The sequence below is a fragment of the Lacerta agilis genome, chromosome 3, assembly GCF_009819535.1.
Source record: "Lacerta agilis isolate rLacAgi1 chromosome 3, rLacAgi1.pri, whole genome shotgun sequence".
NCBI classification, from domain to species: domain Eukaryota; kingdom Metazoa; phylum Chordata; class Lepidosauria; order Squamata; family Lacertidae; genus Lacerta; species Lacerta agilis.
In genome coordinates, this window is record NC_046314.1 from 116,087,170 (window position 1) to 116,105,477 (window position 18,308).

General features: G+C 49.2%; 1 protein-coding gene across 1 annotated transcript in view; it reads left to right on the forward strand.

The window, feature by feature from the left end:
* DRC1 (dynein regulatory complex subunit 1) overlaps nt 1-16,431 on the forward strand; it is a 33,294-nt gene extending 16,863 nt beyond the window's left edge. The window contains exons 8-18 of the mRNA XM_033145494.1: nt 1,765-1,887; nt 2,801-2,940; nt 3,323-3,457; nt 4,873-5,108; nt 7,963-8,129; nt 8,286-8,375; nt 9,399-9,533; nt 11,037-11,254; nt 11,986-12,129; nt 12,525-12,627; nt 15,945-16,431. Coding sequence (XP_033001385.1) covers nt 1,765-1,887; nt 2,801-2,940; nt 3,323-3,457; nt 4,873-5,108; nt 7,963-8,129; nt 8,286-8,375; nt 9,399-9,533; nt 11,037-11,254; nt 11,986-12,129; nt 12,525-12,627; nt 15,945-16,004 — 1,551 coding nt within the window. The 3' untranslated portion in view covers nt 16,005-16,431. The remainder of the gene's footprint in view (nt 1-1,764; nt 1,888-2,800; nt 2,941-3,322; nt 3,458-4,872; nt 5,109-7,962; nt 8,130-8,285; nt 8,376-9,398; nt 9,534-11,036; nt 11,255-11,985; nt 12,130-12,524; nt 12,628-15,944) is intronic.
* Nucleotides 16,432-18,308: the final 1,877 nt, after the last annotated feature.

Sequence of the window (18,308 nt, forward strand, 5' to 3'; positions counted from 1 at the left end):
GGTGGTTTGCTAAGAGGCAAGGGGGCAGCAGGGGGCTGCTGGAATTTATTGTTGTTGTTGTTGTTGTTGTTGTTGTTGTTATATTTGTATGCCACCCTTCATCACTAGATTTCAGGGCCGTTCACAACGTGCAAATGACTTATCAGGCTTTGAAAAGCTGCATCAGGTCCATCAGTTTTAGTTTTCATCAGACTTTGAATAACTGTGCAATTAATTGTCCCTTTAAAAAATTTAATTGTGTATCTCCCTTAGTGGGTCGTACAAACCGCTATTCTGAATAATGATTTTTGTAAGGTAGCGGGGAATCATGGGTGTGTTTATGGAACCAATAGGGTGGTGGCCCAAAATGGTTTGGGAACCACCGGTCCAAAACTGGCAGGAGCTTCTCTTCCAAGGCATATTTGCTGGTTGGCCTTGCGGGACTTGAGGTTAAGTAAAAACACTGGGGCAGGGAACTAGATCACTCTGAGCGGTAGTAAAATTAAGTGATTTTGCTTTTTGTCTACTGTACCTCCCTGAGATCTTGTAATGGAGGGTATTATATAAATCAAATAAATAAAACTAACTTGATTTTTTAAAAAACAACACTTAATTTATTTAAAATATTCCTAACACACCCTTCGTCACAACTGTGATCCCAGGGTGGGGTACAATCCATTACTACACAATAGCATCAGCAGTAAAGAATATTCAGGCAGATACAGTAACAGACACAAGCTAGGAACCTTTACTGGCAACCCCCTGTTTTGGGAGGCTTTTAATGTTTAATAGATTATTGCATTTTAATGTTCTGTTGGAAGCCGCCCAGAGTGGCTGGGGAAACCCGGCTAGATGGGTGGGGTATAAATAATAAATTATTATTATTATTATTATTATTATTATATTAACGTGTCAAATCGTGATTGTGCCACTATTGCCTGACAAAAGCCTGGGCAAACAAGCGAGTCTTCTGTGAATTAGATAATCTCCTTCATTACAGGTTTTAAAGCAGAGGTTGGATGGCCACCTGTCATGGATGCATTAGCTGAGATTCCTGCATTGCAGGGGGTTGGACTAGATGACCCTTGGGTCCCTTCACGCTCTACAATTCTGTGATTCTATGATACGCTTCCTTATTTCGTTTTCTTTGGCGGGGTAGAAGGTTGAGATGGATAACATGAGACCACAACCAAATTTCTCCCTTAGTTTGAGTTCAGGGTAGATGTGACCATCTGCGTTGTGAGCATGCTTTTTGAAAAGCAGTGAATAAATATTAGAATCTTAGAGCCAGAAGGGACCCCCGAGGGTCATCTAGTCCGACCCCCTGTGGCCCAGGAATCTCAACAAAAGCATCCGTGATGGATGGCCACCCAACCCTCTGCTCATAAACCTCCAGGGAAGGAGAAATATATCAGAAGGTGACCACAAGCTTTGCTAGGCTCAGAAATGAGCTTCGGAGTATCCCCTTAGCAAAGCCAAAGAGGGGCGTGTGCTTAAGAGCTGCCCCCTTGGAAGCAGGGAGTGGGGGGGTAAAAGCCCACCCTCTCATGGGCCTTGACCCAATCTCTTCAGAGCCACCCTAACAAATGCAGGGAGAAGCAGCCCCTTGGTTTTGCAGGGGTATGCATTGATGGTCTACTCAGAGTGGTTTGGGAGCTGTTTACCATTCTGGGGCAAAAAGCTGGATTTGTTTCCAAGCCAGGGCAGTGGAAATGGGGGGCGGGGGCGAGTTCCCCTGCCTCTTAACTGGGACCTTGGCCACCCGCTCTCTGCTTTTTGCTCTAGCTGGATTTCATGATGGCCCGCCTGAAGAAGGTGGAGGAATATGAGCAGGAGCTGAACCAGCTGCGGGTGCAAGACGCAGAGGAGTACAACGTGATCAAGATCAAGTTGGAGCATGACGTGCAGGTACGGAGCGAGAGTAGACACCCCCCCCCCCCGGTCAGGTGCCGTCATCCTGCGAGCCCCTGCTCTGAGGCACGGTGGAAAGGCAGCCGTGTCACTTCTGCAGCGATTCCTTCATGGACTCGCCTCATTTTCTTTGGGGCATCCGCAGGAAGCTTAAATGGCAGGTTTCAGGGAATTGCTAATGCGATTGCAAAGAAGGCTGGGAGACAAAAATCACCTTGGGGCGTGCAATTTGGGGGTCCCTTCCCAGCTTCCCAGACCAGGACGAGGCCTGTGATGCGCCCAATTGTTCCTCTTAATGCAAGGACTAAGATTCTTGTTTCAAGTGCAACCTGAGAGCCAGTGTGGTGTAGTGGTAGACTCGTAATCTGGGGAACCAGGTTCGCGTCTCCCCTCCTCCACATGCAGCTGCTGGGTGACCTTGGGCTAGTCACACTTCTCTGAAGTCTCTCAGCCCCACTCACCTCACAGAGTGTTTGTTGTGGGGTAGGAAGGGAAAGGAGAATGTGAGCCGCTTTGGGACTCCTTCGGGTAGTGATAAAGCGGGATATCAAATCCAAACTCTTCTTCTTCTTCTTGAACAACTTCCTCTGTTCCTCTGCACATAATTTCCCCTCTCCCCACTTTTGGCTTTTTATCCCTTGCTGAGATCCCCAGCCTAGTCACTTGGTTCCTGATAAGGGACATTGATGGCTGTGCCTATTTGCTTTGGGGATGGGGGTGGGTGTGTTAGGATTTGCTGTGAGTGTAGTCAGTGGCTGTCCTGTTCACAAGCGACCCAAAGACAAGAAGGGCACCAGTTCTGTGGGTAATGTCAAGCGGCAAATCTGGTCTCCTCTGGAGCAAGTCCACAAGGGGGATTTGCAGCATGGCCTCTGCTTATTCTTCATTTCTTCCCCGCCTTGGGTGCCAGATCCTGGAGCAGCAACTCCAGCAAATGAAAGCCATCTACCAGCTGAACCAGGAGAAGCTGGAGTACAACTTCCAGGTCCTGAAGAAACGGGACGAGGAGAACACCATCATCAAATCCCAACAGAAGCGGAAGCTCAATCGGTAAAGGAGCCGGGCCACCTTCCCCTTCTTCCCTTCGCGCAGCCTGGGATTTAAGCACACCAAATTCTCTGCTGGATCGTGGCCTTGGTATGGATGCTGTCCTGCCCCATGTCCGCAGAGAAGTTTCTGGGCAGTCGGTGCAGGGTGTGCGATGTGCCTGTGAAGCAAGAGTCAACACCATGATCTATCTATCTATCTATCTATCTATCTATCTATCTATCATCTATCTATCATCTATCTATCTATCTATCTATCTATCTATCTATCTATCATCTCCCTTCTGTTTCTGCTGGGGCCCTTACCACCTTCAGGTCTCGGTGAGTTGCTGGGCCCTCTCTTCCTTTTCGTAAGCCAAGCTCTGCCTCTTCCCCCCCACCTCCAGGTTGCACGATATCCTGAACAACCTGCGCCTCAAGTTTGCCAGGCAGATCAAGCAGTACCGCGAGGAGAACATGGCTCTGACGGCCGACTACAAGCGGATTGTGCAGCAATACAAGGACCTGCAGAGGACCATGAGGTGGGCCTGCACTGGGGCAGCAGAGCTCACGTGCGGGTTAAGACTGTTGCCCCTTGGCTGCAACAGTCCGAACCAGGGTCCAGCGGGACCGTGCACAAGTCAGGAGAAAGGCCGGGGCTCAAAACAGCTTGGGGGAGGGGACGGATTCTGTTTCGAGTCCTGCCTGCTCAGCCCAGGTGCAGACAAAAATGATCCCAACTGAGAGGTTGACTCAAAACAGGGGCGCTGAAAGCTGCCTCCCTGCCAGATTTGGCCTGATAAGGATCTGGCCTGGGGAGCCGAAAACGTTCCCCACCCCTGGTATAATCTGGCAACAGCTCCGCAGGGTTTCAGAGAGGGTGTCTCTCCCAGCCCTCCCTTGAGATGCCGCTGGAGATTGACCTGGGACCTCCCACATGCAAGGCAGGTGCTGTACCATCAGAGCGGTTGACTAAAGATGGCTAAAAAGGGAGAATGATCTGCCCCTTGGACTTGACGAGGGAGTGGGGATTTAAGAAGTGGATTTCACATGACTTCCAGGCACTCCCACCTTGCTTGAGATGATTCCGGGCTTCACTGACTGATCAGCACATCAGGAGCCAGAAAGGAAACTTCCTTAATGCTTTGATCCTTTTATAATAATAATAATAATAATTTATTATTTATACCCCGCCCATCTGGCCGGGTCTCCCCAGCCACTCTTGGCCTGGCTCTGATGTGCTGTAGTCCATGGGTAGGCAAACTAAGGCCCGGGGGCTGGATCCGGCCCAATCGCCTTCCAAATCTGGCCCACAGACGGTCCGGGAATCAGTGTGTTTTTACATGAATAGAATGTGTCCTTTTATTTAAAATGCATCTCTGGGTTATTTGTGGGGCATAGGAATTTGTTCATATTTTTTTTCCAAAATATAGTCTGGCCCCCCCACAAGGTCTGAGGGACAGTGGACTGGCCCCCTGCTGAAAAAGTTTTCTGACCCCTGCTCTAGTCTGTGTCTGGATGATACGTAAGAAAGCATTGGTGTGTGTTATTATTCTTTTGACTAAACATCAGAAGGAACAGTAAGAGCTGTCCAACAGCAAAAACAGTCTCCCCCTTGAGGTTGGAAACTCTCCTTCCTCGGGATGTTTTTAAGCAGAGGTTGGCTGGCCATCTGCCAGGGATGCTTTAGCTGAGATTCCTACATTGCAGGGGGTTGGACTGGAGGACCCTTGGAGGTCCATTATAACTCTCCCATTCTATGATCCTGTGTGCCAGGACGCAGGCCTGAGCTCAGATCCAGTTTGGAAATCATAGAATGGTAGAGTTGGAAGGGATCCCCAAGGGACATCTAGTCCAACCCCCTGCGATGCAGGAATCATTTGGGGCAGCATGGGGCTAGAGCTTCCAACCCTGAGGTTTAGAGCCTCATGCTCTCCTCCTTTCACCTTCAACGCAGGCACTTTGCCATCGTGGACGCCGAGCACTTCCTGGACGTGTGGCTGATGAACGAGGAGGAGGCCAAGGGCCTGATCCGCAAGGTCTTCAGCGCCGACCGCGTCATCCACGCCCAGCAACTGGGGGTACAGTGGATCGAGCCAGAAGGCTGGTTCCTGCACAATGTGGGTCCCATCGTGCACAGCAAGAAGATGAAGTCGGCCAGCGAACTGGCTAGGGAGGTGATTGCGCCAGAAAGTAAGCAAGGCCGTCTCTCACCCCCACCCCCCCACCCCTCTGCTGCTTGGGAACATAGGCATAGGAAGCTGCCTTAATCAGACCACCAGCCCACCTGGTTCAGTGTTGTCCGCACTGACGGTCAGCAGCGGTCCAGAGTCTCAAGCAGGGATGCTCTCCCAGCCCCCGGAGATCTGGAGGATGGAATCAGGGTCCTTCTGCCTTGAAGGCTGAGGCTCTGCCCCAGGGCAAGACCCCTTCCCTCTTTTTCCACGTAGGTCTGTATTCTGCTCCAGAGCCCTTGTGGCCAAGCCTTAGCAAGGGAATCCTCCAATAGGGGCAAGTTGTGCAGTTTGAACCCATTGGCACAAAGGTGCTTTTGCACATATAGATAGATAGATAGATAGATAGATAGATAGATAGATAGATAGATAGATAGATAGATTTATTGTCATTGTCCGTATATACACAGTATACACAACAACGAAAATCAAACCAAACACCCAAAGACCGGATTTACCATACACATTTGCACATATCTCCAACACTCTCATCCTTATTAAAACATAATCTATTAAAACATAACATAATCCAGAATATAACATAACCTATTAAAAGCATATCATAACCTAAAAGCCTGTCTCATTCCTTACTACTCACTGCTTACTATTACTTACTACTGACCCTGAGATCATTATTAAGTGCAATCAAAGCTCTTGGATAGAAACTATTCAGAAGGCGTGTGGTTCGAGTTTTCATTATCCTGTATCTTCTGCCCGAAGGCAACAGTTCAAAAAGGTTGTGAGCAGGATGGGTGGGATCTCTCAGGATGTTGTGTGACTTCTTCAAACAGCGAGACGTGAAGATCTCGTCCAGGGTTGGTAGTTGGAGCCCAATAACATTCTGGGCAATCTTAATTATTCTCTGTAAAGCTTTTTTATCCGTTACAGAGCTGCTCCCATACCACGATAGTATACTATAGTATACCGATAGTATACCGGTAGTTCTTCTTCCATCGGTACAAGTTTTCAACAAATATTAGGATTCCTTCGGCAAGGAACGGGCAGGGTGGGAGGCCATTCCATGGTGACTATTTTTTTCCTGGAAATAAGGGATAGAAAGTTGCCTTTTTTTCAAAAACAAAAGCAGGACCTGGGATTTTGGGAAAGCTGGATTTCCCCATCAAGTTTTTTTATTATTATTTCAAAATATACAAATAATGCATTGATAACGAATACATACATTGATAACTTCTATGTGAATCAAATAATAATGACCAGATCAAATAATATCAAACTCAATAAACAAAAGCTTTACATCTCTACGTATATTCAAGAAAAGGAAACAGGAAACGGGAAAAGAAAAAGACCACTAAAATAATGACAAGAACACACACTTTCTAAAAATGAAACAGAAACACAAAGAACACACGCACACACACACACACACACACACACACACAGAAATCATTATGTTTCTTTTGTTAGATACTATTCAGTGATTTTTCCCATCAAGTTAATCCCAAATTTGCCCTGTGGAAAACCAAATTAATTGATACGCAGGTTATGAAAATGGTGCCAACATCTATAGATGTGCCTGGTTTTGCACAGTTCATTTTACTGCTAAGCAGTGGGAGGGGCATGGAGTTCTGTGAGGGCGCTTCAGCCCCTCCGTGTGACCAAGCCATAGCTGTCAACCGTTCCCCTTTTTTGCAGGAAATTCCCTTATTATAGCATTGGGAAACAGCAGGGAGGGTTGACAGCTATGGACCAAGCCATCACTGGAAACCATCCTGTGCTCATCCCTGCTTCCTGCCTTGAGTTTGTCATATGTCTTCATAAAGTAGTATTGTAGAATCATGGAGTTGGAAGGGACCCCAAGGGTCACCCAGTCCAACTCCCTGCCATGCAGGACTCTCAGCTCAAGCGTCCCTGGCAGGTGGACAGCCAACCTCTGCTTCAAAACCTCCAAGGAAGGAGAGTCCACGACCTCCCGGGGTATACCATTCCACTGCTACAATAATTACAGTAAAGCAATTAAGAAAATATAATAATTACAGTAAAGTAATTAAGGCTGAGATAGTGCCTTAGCTCTTTCCAAACAGGTTGCTGGGGGGCTTAGCTGCACCTCTTTGTTGCTGAAATCAGTGTGCAGAGGGGAATCAGCAATTCTCCTGGGTGGCTGGGTTTGTGCCTCTCTTTTTTTAAAAAAAATAATTTTATTTGATTTTTAAAAGTATAAACACACAACAAAAAACAATTCCAAATCCAAATATCAAGATTACTCTGAATCTCCTGACTTCCCGCCATCCCTTCAATGGGCCTTCATGATATTATTTACAACTGCATATTAATACTTATTCAATTTTTTATCCTTCTAAACCAGGGGTCAGCAAACTTTTCCAGCAGGGGGTCAGTCCACTGTCCCTCAGACCTTGTGGGGGGCCGGACTATATTTTGAAAAAAAAATATGAACAAATTCCTATGCCCCACAAATAACCCAGAGATGCATTTTAAATAAAATGACACATTCATGTAAAAATACAATGATTCCCGGACCTCCGCGGGCCGGATTGAGAAGGCGATTGGGCCGCATCCGGCCCCCGGGCCTTAGTTTGGGGACCCCTGTTCTAAACTGTCCATACTTTCCATTACTATACAAGTGTGGTTAAAATCCTACTAATGTTTTAACCTGCTTACAGTGGTCTCGTAAATTTATAATTTATATTTCCCCCATTTCTTGCTAAAGTCCTTGTCTTCTTGATTTCTGAGCTTCCTAGTTAGTTTGGCCATTTCGGCACAGTCCATCAACTTGGCTTGCCCTTCGGTTTGCGCCTCTCTTTACCCCCGCTTCCGGGCATCGCTCTTTCCTTCAGCCAGCAAGTCTCTCACGTTGGAGGGCAGCAGCTTCCGAGATGAGAAGGAAAGCTCCCCAGACGAGGACCGCCAGGGGCCTGAAGGCACAGAGCCAGAGGTCAAGGCGCTTTGGTCCGTCTCCACCAAGACGATCAAGCACATCCTGGAGCTCCTGTGCGATGAGTCGGTGAGCTGAAGCAGGGTGGCGGGCAGGCAGGCAGGCAGGCAGGCAGGCGGGATGCCGTGGTGGCTGGACTTGCCCTGCCAGGGACTCAGGAACGCCCAGCTCAAGGCCTTCGCCTCTGAGCTGAGAGGAATCCTTTACCCCCCTCTCTTTCGCCAGGGCTTCCTGATCGAGAGCAAACTCCGAGGTCTCCTCCAGCCCTTGGAGAAGCACGACCGGACCCTCATGAGGCTGGACTCCATCTTTGCAGTAAGGATATGGGCCCATCTGCCCGTTTTGGGATCCTCACGGTTTCTTTCTCTCTCTCTTTTACAATCTGAAGTTCCACATTTTCACACATCAATTTATTGGTGTGTGTGTGGGGGGGGGGAATCTTCTATGGAAGTTTATTTATTTGAGGCATAGGCAAACTCCAGATGCTTTGAGACTACAACTCCCATCATCCCTGACCACTGGTCCTGTTAGCTAGGGATGATGGGAGTTGTAGTCCCAAAACATCTGGAGGGCCGAGTTTGCCTATGCCTGATTTACTTGTTTCACAACCTCTTCATACCCCCCGATTGCAAAAGAAAATTCCAAAGCTTTTTACAAAAAAGATAAAACAATGAAATGAGCAATGGGAAGAATTGACAACAATAATGTAAGCCCCCCCTTTCTCTCTTAATCTTTTTTCTATCTCTATATCTCTACTTCTCCCCCACCCCTCTTATTTTCATCTGGGTTGGTGTTTTTATCGAGATCAATGTTTCCCAAACTTGGGTCTCGAGCTGCCTTTGGACTACAGTTCCCATCATCCCTGACCGCAGGTCCTGCTAGCTAGGGATGCTGGGAGTTGCAGTCCAAAAAACACCTGGTCTAGATTAACATTTTAGCTCGGATAAAAATATATATTGGATAACCACCTTTGCATTTCTCTTTTTGAAAAAATTATTTTTTTTATAAAAAAAATGTGAGATTTTTTCCAAAAGTTCAAATAAACACAGGCAGCCACTTCCCCCACGGTGGAAGGGCCTGCCTGCGCTCTTCCACAAGCTCACCTGGGAGAAGCAACCTTTGCCACTTTCCTCTGTCAACCTCTTATGCCGTTTCAGAAATCAGGAAAAGCTTCTCCACTGTGGAGTGTGCAAAATGGTTCTAAGGGTACATTTTGCACACTCCACAGTGGAGAAGCTTTTCCTGGTTTCTGAAACGGCATAAGAGGTTTATGGAGGAAAGCGGCAAAGGTTGTTTTAGCTGAGGCAAAAGTGGACTGAATGTACATACTGGGAGAAGCAGCACACACTAATCCTGACACTGGCGGCTAACCCTTCCTCTCCGCAGGCTCTGTCCATCGTCAGCGAAGACGACGTGTATCACCTGGTGCAGTTCTTCAGGAGCTTCAAGGCTCAGCAGGTGGCTGCTAATCCGGTAAGGCCGGGTGGGGCTGCAACGTGGCGATGGGGCTAGCTCAGAGGTGACATGCGCAAGGTCCTAGGGGCAACTCCCGACATCTCCTGGCAGGGCTGGGAATGTCCCCTGCCCCGAACCCTAGAGATCCGTGGCCAAACTGTGCAGAGAGTACCGACTCAGATGGGCCAGTGGTCAGACTCGATGTAAGGCAGCTGTTTCCTTTGTTCCTAACAGAAGAACAAAACAAGTGTCAGCCTGACACAGACCCGAAACGTAGCTGTTTTAACAGCGGACAAAGAGACGTCCTGCAGATTCACAAACAGGACGAGAGGGGAGTATTCCTCCCTTTTTAACACCCCTCTGCTTGTGGTGGCAACAAAAAAAGTTCCCTTTCCGTCTCTCCCCTCCTGTGCTTAGTGTCTTAGTTTGTTTTTATATACAGGTGAAACTCGAAAAATTAGAATATCGTGGAAAGGTTCATTTCTTTCAGTAATTCAACTTAAAAGGTGAAACTAATAGACTCATGACATGCAAAGCGAGATATGTCAAGCCTTTGCTTGTTATAATTGTGATGATTATGGCGTACAGCTGGCGAGAACCCCAACTTAACAATTTCAACTTTGGGGTTTTCATCAGCTGTACGCCATAATCATCACAATTATAACAAGCAAAGGCTTGACATATCTCGCTTTGCATGTCATGAGTCCATCTCGTATATTAAACTCCAGTAGCTAATGAAAACAATTGCTTACATAAATGGACTTTCCCACCATATTCTAATTTTTCAAGTTTCACCTGTACAGAGTGGATAGGCAACCTAGTCAGATGGGCAGGGTATTATTATTATAATTATTATTATTATTATATATGTCAGGGAATGGTCTGAAGACGAGGATTGGGGAACGCATCCATGGCAGATCAGCTTCTCTCCAATGGAGAGCTGGAGGGGGGAGAGTCTCCCCCCCCCTTGTCCACAGCGTGTTCAGAAGCAGAGAGACAGAGACAGAAGCTGAACAGCTATGGGAGGAGTTACCCAGTTACGAGATAATGACAAGAGGACCAGAAGGGAGGGGGCAGCTAGTTGAGACGCCACTCGAGAGTGCGGGGGACCCCCCCTCCCCACGGACTCAGAGATCTGAACGTATCAGAGAGCAAAGGAGTCAGAGGGAGGGAGGAACTTCCCGTTGGTGCCCAAAACGCCGCGGAAGTCGGAAGTCAGATTTAGAGTAGCCAACTGCCCTCCTTGCGGAGAGCTGCGTATTTGTGCTTACAACATGAGGCTGTAATAAAAGGACTATAGATCTATCAACCGCTCGTTGATTCTTATCTGTGAAGCTACGGAAGGGAGGGGAGGACTCTCCACGCCTGACATTATATCGGGCTCTGGCTTTCTCTTCCACTTCTTCACTAAGTTGCATTTTGAGCTGCTCCCTCCCTCCCATAAGTCTCAGCTCCATTGGGCTGCATCAGAATCCCGGGGGAACCTGGATAAAAGGTCTCCTGTGTCTCCTTGCCTTGTAGGAGTTGGAAGAGTTCCTCGCGGAGCTAGGCCCCAAAGAAGAGCCTTCAGAGGTCGAGGCTGCGGAGGAGGGGGAGGGGGAAAGGGAGGGCTCTTTGGGCCCGCAAGACGAGGCCAAAGTCCCCCCGAGCTCTTCTTCGATTCTCTCTTCTTTGTACATGCACCCCAACGACATCCTTAAAGCCCTTAAGGCCTTCGTCCAGGAGTTCCAGGAGCCAAGGTGGGTCTGCCTGCGGAAGAGGAGGAGGAGAATAGGGCTGGTTTGGGATGCTGTGGGGAGGAAGGATGTGTGGGCTGCTTGTAAGAAACAGTGGCAGCCAGGAAGAGATGGACAGAGGATAGCTCAGTCTGTGGAGCACGAGACCTTTAAGCTCAGGGTTGTGAGTTCGAGCCCTGTCTTGGGCAGAAGATTCTTCCACCACAGGAGGTTGCACTAGATGGGGGGGATAACCGGGACCGGGGACCTGCAGCTTCTTGTTATTTCTTTATTCTTGACCATGCAATTATTGCTCGAATGGCGATCACCTCTAGCAACGGGCTTATTGGTCCCCTCCCTGGCCACACTTCTTCCCAAGCAAGGCATGAGCTGAGCTCCTGACAAGCCCAGCACTCTCACAGGAGAGGGGAATGGCAGCCCATCCGTGGGACTCGGCCTTTTCCCTCCTGTGGCTCGTTGCTTTAGATGGAGGGGGTGGCACAAATTATTATTATTATTATTATAATTATTGGAATGTATATACCGCCTGGTTCACAGAACAGAATCAAAATATAAAACCACAAAATATATAATAAAAATAAAAATATTAGCCCAGTAACACCTCCCCCCAAATCCACATTTTAAAAGGAGGGGTGGTATTTGAGTGGGCCCCAAGTGTTGTGGGTGGCCGGAGGGAGCAGGAAGGTGGCCCATGCCAGCTTCCCAGCCATTGACTCTCTCCTTCCCACCTCCAGGGACAAACACCCCCAGGTGAAGAAGGCGCGCGAAGAACGGGACAACTCTAAGGACTCGGAGTATTGGGACGCTCTCGCCCACGCCATCCCAGATGGGAACCTGAAGTTGTGGGATGCCCTGGTCTCTGGCTTGCACAAATACCAGTAAGGCAGGGGAGGGGGTGGATAGGTCCTATTAAGTCCCTGCACATCTCCCCATTGGGGTGGGGGCCATTGAAGGGCCTTGCACAAGGAGAAGGTCGAGCACATTTGAGCTAGGTGCCCTGCCCTGCGGAGGTCATTTCCCTGCTGCCAGGAGTGCTCGCCAGTCTAGCCTGCGCCTAGGGTGGCCCCTGGTGGCGAGAATGTGCCTCTTCCTTGCCTGACCTTCGTGGTAACGGTCCCCCGCCCCCCCTGATTTCTGCCTTTGTCACCTTTGACTGGGCTTGGCCGTCCAGGGGTCCTTTACCTGCAGGGGAAGACAAGGGACTTCTCTTGCGCACACGGCACCAGAGGCCCTTTTGCCCCATGCATCTTCTTTCCTTCCCCCACCTGCGCAGCCATATCCTGGACCAGAGGGCAAAGCTGATCGCCGAGACGGACGGGCTGCGCCAGCAGAATTCAGAGCTCAGGATGCTGCTACGGCAGTACCTCCAGTCCCCGGTGAGCAATGGGCTGCAGGACTGAGGGGAGGAGGGCATTTTTGGGGCGAAGGGCCTGCTCTGGCAGGAGAGGCGCTGCTGCGGGTGGAACTCAGTTCCACAAGGTTCCTTCTCTGCCTGGGGCAGAGGCGCCACCTCATGCAGACCCGAGCGCTCGCTGGAAGGACAGATCCTGGGGTCACGAAGAGTCGGACACGACTAAATGACTAAACAATGTTTCCTTTGGAAATGAGGCACAGCGGAGACGGCAGAGTGAAGAAGAAGAAGTGTGCAGGCACACGGAAGCTCATACCAAGAACAAACTTAGTTGGTCTCTAAGGTGCTACTGGAAGGAATATTTTTATTTTTTATTTTGTTTTGCTTATTGGGAGAAAAGCAATGACAAACCTAGATAGCATCTTCAAAAGCAGAGACATCACCTTGTTGACAACCGTCCGTATAGTTAAACTATGGTTTTCCCAGTACAGTGGTACCTCGGGTTACGTACTTAATTCTTTCTGGAGGTCCGTTCTTAACCTGAAGCACCACTTTAGCTAATGGGACCTCCCACTGCTGCTGCACCTCCAGAGCACGATTTCTGTTCTTATCCTGAAGCAAAGTTCTTAACCTGAAGCGTTATTTTTGGGTTAGCGGAGTCTGTAACCTGAAGTGTATGTAACCTGAAGCATATGTAACCTGAGGTACCACTGTAGTGATGTACGGAAGTGAGAGCTAGACTGTAAAGAAGGCTGATCGCCGGAGAATTGATGCTTTTGAATTATGGTGCTGGAGGAGACTCTTGAGAGTCCCATGGACTGCAAGAAGATCAAACTGATCCATTCTGAAGGAAATCAGCCCTGAGTGCTCACTGGAAGGACAGATCCTGAAGCTGAGGCCACCTCATGAGAAGAGAAGACTCCCTGGAAAAGACCCTGATGTTGGGAAAGATGGAGGGCACAAGGAGAAGGGGATGACAGAGGATGAGATGGTTGGACAGTGTTCTCGAAGCTACTAACATGAGTTTGGCCAAACTGCGGGAGGCAGTGAAAGACAGGAGTGCCTGGCATGCTCTGGTCTACGGGGTCACAAAGAGTCAGACACGACTAAACGACCAAACAACAACAACAACAAAATGCCACAAGTGCTGCGCGATGAAGAGCCCTGCCCTGCACAACGGCACTGTGTGCCGGAGCACCACCTGCTCCCCCAGAAATATTGAGGGGGCCCAAAACAACTCAGCCCCCATGAGCTGGCATCCCTGGCCGGGGGTGTGTGTGCCTTGTACACAGGATAGCCTCAGTTGGTTAGAGCGTGGTGCTGCTAATGCCAAGCTTGCAGGTTCGATCCCTGTACGGGACAGCTGCGTATTCCTGCCTTGCGGTGGGGAGGACCAGATGAGGTCCAGCTCCGAGGGCCTTCTGGCAGTTCCCTCCCTGCGAGAACTGAGGTTACAGGAAACCAGGCAGAGGGCCTTCTCGGTGGTGGCGCCCACGCTGTGGAACGCCCTCCCATCAAATGTCAAGGAGATACACAGCTATCTGACTTTTAGAAGGCATCTGAAGGCAGCCCTCTTTAGGGATTTTTTTTAACTTTTGGTGTTTTATTGTGCTTTTAATATTCTGTTGGGAGCTGCCCAGGGTGGTTGGGGAAACCTAGCCAGATGGGCGGGGTATAAATAATAAATGGTGATGGTGATGTTCCGCAGGGTCCCCTCCAACTCTATGATTCTACAGGTGAAACTCGAAAAATTAGAATATCGTGGAAAGGTTCATTTCTTTCAGTAATTCAACTTAAAAGGTGAAACCAATATATGAGATAGACTCATGACATGCAAAGCGAGATATATCAAGCCTTTAATTGTTATAATTGTGATGATTATGGCGTACAGCTGATGAGAACCCCAAATTCACAATCTCAACTTGGGGTTTTTCATCAGCTGTACGCCATAATCATCACAATTATAACAAGCAAAGGCTTGACATATGTCGCTTTGCATGTCATGAGTCTATCTCATATATTAAACTCCAGTAGCTAATGAAAACAATTGCTTGCATAAATGGACTTTTCCATGACATTCTACTTTTTCGAGTTTCACCTGTATGATCTGCCTCCCTGCCTGGTTGCCAACACTGGCTGCCGCTGCCCTCAGAACATCAGAAGGGCCCTGCAGCTGGATCAGCCCCACCTAGTCCAGCATCCTACTTTCTCAGTGGCCCATTACGTGAAGCCTGCAAGCAGGACCTGAGCACGAGAGCTGCACTCTTCCCTCCTGTGGCATCCAGCAACGGGTGTTTAGAAGCATCCCTGCCTCCAACCGTGCAGGCAGAGCCTGGCCACCCTGGCTAGTAGCCAATGGTTGTCTTCTCAATAGGAGTATAGCATCTAGATCAAGGGAAGTAATAGTACCACTATATTCCGCTCTGGTCAGACCTCACCTGGAATACTGTGTCCAGTTCTGGGCACCACAGTTCAAGAAGATACTGACAAGCTGGAACGTGTCCAGAGGAGGGCAACCAAAATGGTCCAAGGCCTGGAAACGATGCCTTATGAGGAACGGCTTAGGGAGCTGGGTATGTTTAGCTTGGAGAAGAGAAGGTTAAGGGGTGATATGATAGCCATGTTCAAATATAGAAAAGGATGTCCTATAGAGGAGGGTGAAAGGTTGTTTTCTGCTACTCCAGAGAAGCGGACACGGGGCAATGGATTCAAACTACAAGAAAGAAGATTCCACCTAAACATTAGGAAGGACTTCCTGACAGTGAGAGCTGTGGAATTTGCTGCCAAGGAGTGTGGTGGAGTCTCCTTCTTTGGAGGTCTTTAAGCAGAGGCTTGAGAGCCACCCATCAGGAATGCTTTGATGGTGTTTCCTGCTTGGCAGGGGGTTGGACTGGATGGCCCTTGGGGTCTCTTCCAACTCTAGGATTCTATGATTCTATTCTATGATTCCTCCTGCATGAATTTGCCCGACCCTCTTGGGAAGCCATCTAGGTGGGTGGCCGGCATTGCTTCCTGCCGGAGCGAGGTTGTTTTGCACATGTGACAGTGCTGGCCTCACCACCATGGCTGAGCCTCCGAGGAGGGCATTGAGAATCACAGAATTTATTTTGTGTTTGTACTATAAGATGTAATTTTGTTAAAGATGAAAAATCCAATAAAAATTGTATTTGAAAAAAGAGAGAATCATAGAATTGCCGAGATGGAAAGGACCCCAAGGGTCATCTGTTTCACCACCCTGCAATGCAGGTGTTTTAACTTCTAAGCATCACCCACCCTGAGAAGGGTTGAGCCTCGGTCATATCCAGGCTGGCCTATTGATGGTCTTTGCTTCTCTGTCCGCAGGTGAATGCCGAGCTGCTGATCCCTCCCACCCACTTACTGCACCTGCAGATGAACACCTGACGTCTTGGCGCGGTTGCTCCCGCAGCATCTTCTTCATAGGCATCCCAGCAAGCCTTGCTTAACTCCTCAAAGGAGTGTCCGCAGGGAAGAGCAGGCTTGGCCTGTCGTTCCCTCAGCTGCCCTTGATCGCTGGTTTGGGCCACACCTTGGTGAGTAGCCCCTGGCGAGCTGCAAGCCACACAGCTGTTCCCCAGCAACAGGGGCATCCCAGGGAAGGCTTGCAAACACTTTTGACATGTGTTGAGATCAGGACTTTTGAGTGTCCTGAAAAATCCCCATCTGATGTGTTTCAGAACCAGCAAAACTCAACACTGATCCTCCCAAAACTCTCGGGTTTGTTACCCTTTGGGAGAAGATGTTACTCTGAACGCAGAGGTTTCTAAGTGTCATTAGGGAGAGGAGGCAAATAAATGGCTAATGGTTGTGGCCGTTCTGTTTCTCCTGTCTTATATTTGCTGCTGTTGCTTGATGAGAAGAATTACAGTGGTGCCCCGCTAGACGAAAATAATTCGTCCTGCAAAAATGTTCGTCTAGCGGGTTTTTCGTCTTGCGGAGCGGCAATGACAGCCGCGCTCCGCAAAACGGGGGGAAAAAAGACAAAAAAAATTCGTCTTGCAAGGCAGCCCCATAGACTTTTTCGTCTAGCGGGGCAGCCTTCCGCTAGACGAATGCCTTCGTCTAGCGAGTTTTTCGTCTAGCGAGGCATTCGTCTAGCGGGGCACCACTGTAATAGGTAGAGAGCGGGGTGGGATCCGTTTTTGTTTTTAAACTGTTGAGTGTACTTAAAGGTGGACCTCCAGTTCCTCTGGAGGTAAGAAAAGGTTGGAACCAAGAGCCAAAATAATTTGATGAATGGGGCTTATAGGACACTGGAAGCAGAACAGACAAAATAAGCAGGGTCAGAGGACAGAGAGGACACCTGCAAGGCCAAGTAACTGGACGTTCCTTGTTCTGCCCTGAGGGTTGCTTGTGGGGAGTGCCACCCAAACCAGGCGCCCTCGAGGGCATAAATGAGACCAGATTATGGAGATGGTGGCAAACTGCAAGAGAGGCTGGGCAATGAAGATGGGGGGGGTACCCAGAGGCCAAGTGGTGGGTGTTCAGGCACAAAAAGTCCTCATGCTTTCTGGGTGCATGAACAGATCTGCAAGAGTCTTAACCTGACAATTCTCTTAAAGTTTTCTGTTCCTAGGGTGCTCAGTGTGGCCACATCTCCAGCTGCTGCCGGGTGGGTGGGGGGCAGGCTAAGGCCTCAGGACCCAGGGAAGGGAAAGGGGAACCCTGATCTAGACCTCCTGTTTCTCCTGTAGCTCCATTCCATAGAACATTTGGGGTTCTCTGAAGCACCAGGCACTCACTGGCAAGGTTTATATAAGCCACTGGTTTGTAAGTCTTTTCCTTCCTTCCTTCCTTCCTTCCTTCCTTCCTTCCTTCCTTTCTTCCTTCGTCACTCCACAAAAAGCAATCCAGACACTGTTCCTTTCTGGTGATCTGTTTTTATTAAAGAACTTACAGATTTATCTCCTGATCCGTACAGCAAATCCCACAAAGACCCCGTATTAACAGTGCGCAGAGAACACCCACCCACAAAAGAACCCTCCCCGCAACAGTAGAGAAACAGGATCAATCCTTTACACACACCTCTGGAAATCAGGACGAGAAAGACAGCATGAAACACACAAGCCACCAGGTGTTCCACAGCTGCAGGAGGGAGAGAGGGGCAGGAAGGCAGCATTTTCCTGTGCTGCTTTCTCTAGGGCTGCCTTCGCCGACCTGGCACCCTCCGGATGCTCTGAACTACAACACCCATCAGCCCGGCCCAGCACTAGGCTGGCAAAGGCCACTCTAGAGATGCGTGGTGCTAGAGCTGGGCCTCCTGCCACCTCCATCCGACCTCCAAATCTTCCCCTGCCTCTTCCCTTCCCAACACATTGGTCCCCTGTGGCTCTCTCCCTCACTCCACGCCACTGCACAAGCCCCATGGCTGCTACGGTTCCCTTGTGAGAGCCTGGTGTGCTAGCCTTGCCCACACATTAGCCGTACCTAGTGGATGCTAAGGGTTGGCGGCTCGCCCAAAAATTGCCCACGGCTGCCCGGCGGCTGTTTTTTTGCTGATGTGGGATTTGGAGTCAGTGATGTGCTTTGAGGATCTTCGGACCACCCTCCCAGCTTGCCTCTCGAGTGCGGAGAGAGAGAGGAGCAGGAAGGGCAGCCTGAGAGTCACGTGGAAGAGGGACCGATATGATCCCGTGAGAGAGGCAGTGCCTTGATACAGCAGAGCGTTGTGTCAAGCCAGTGGGCCCG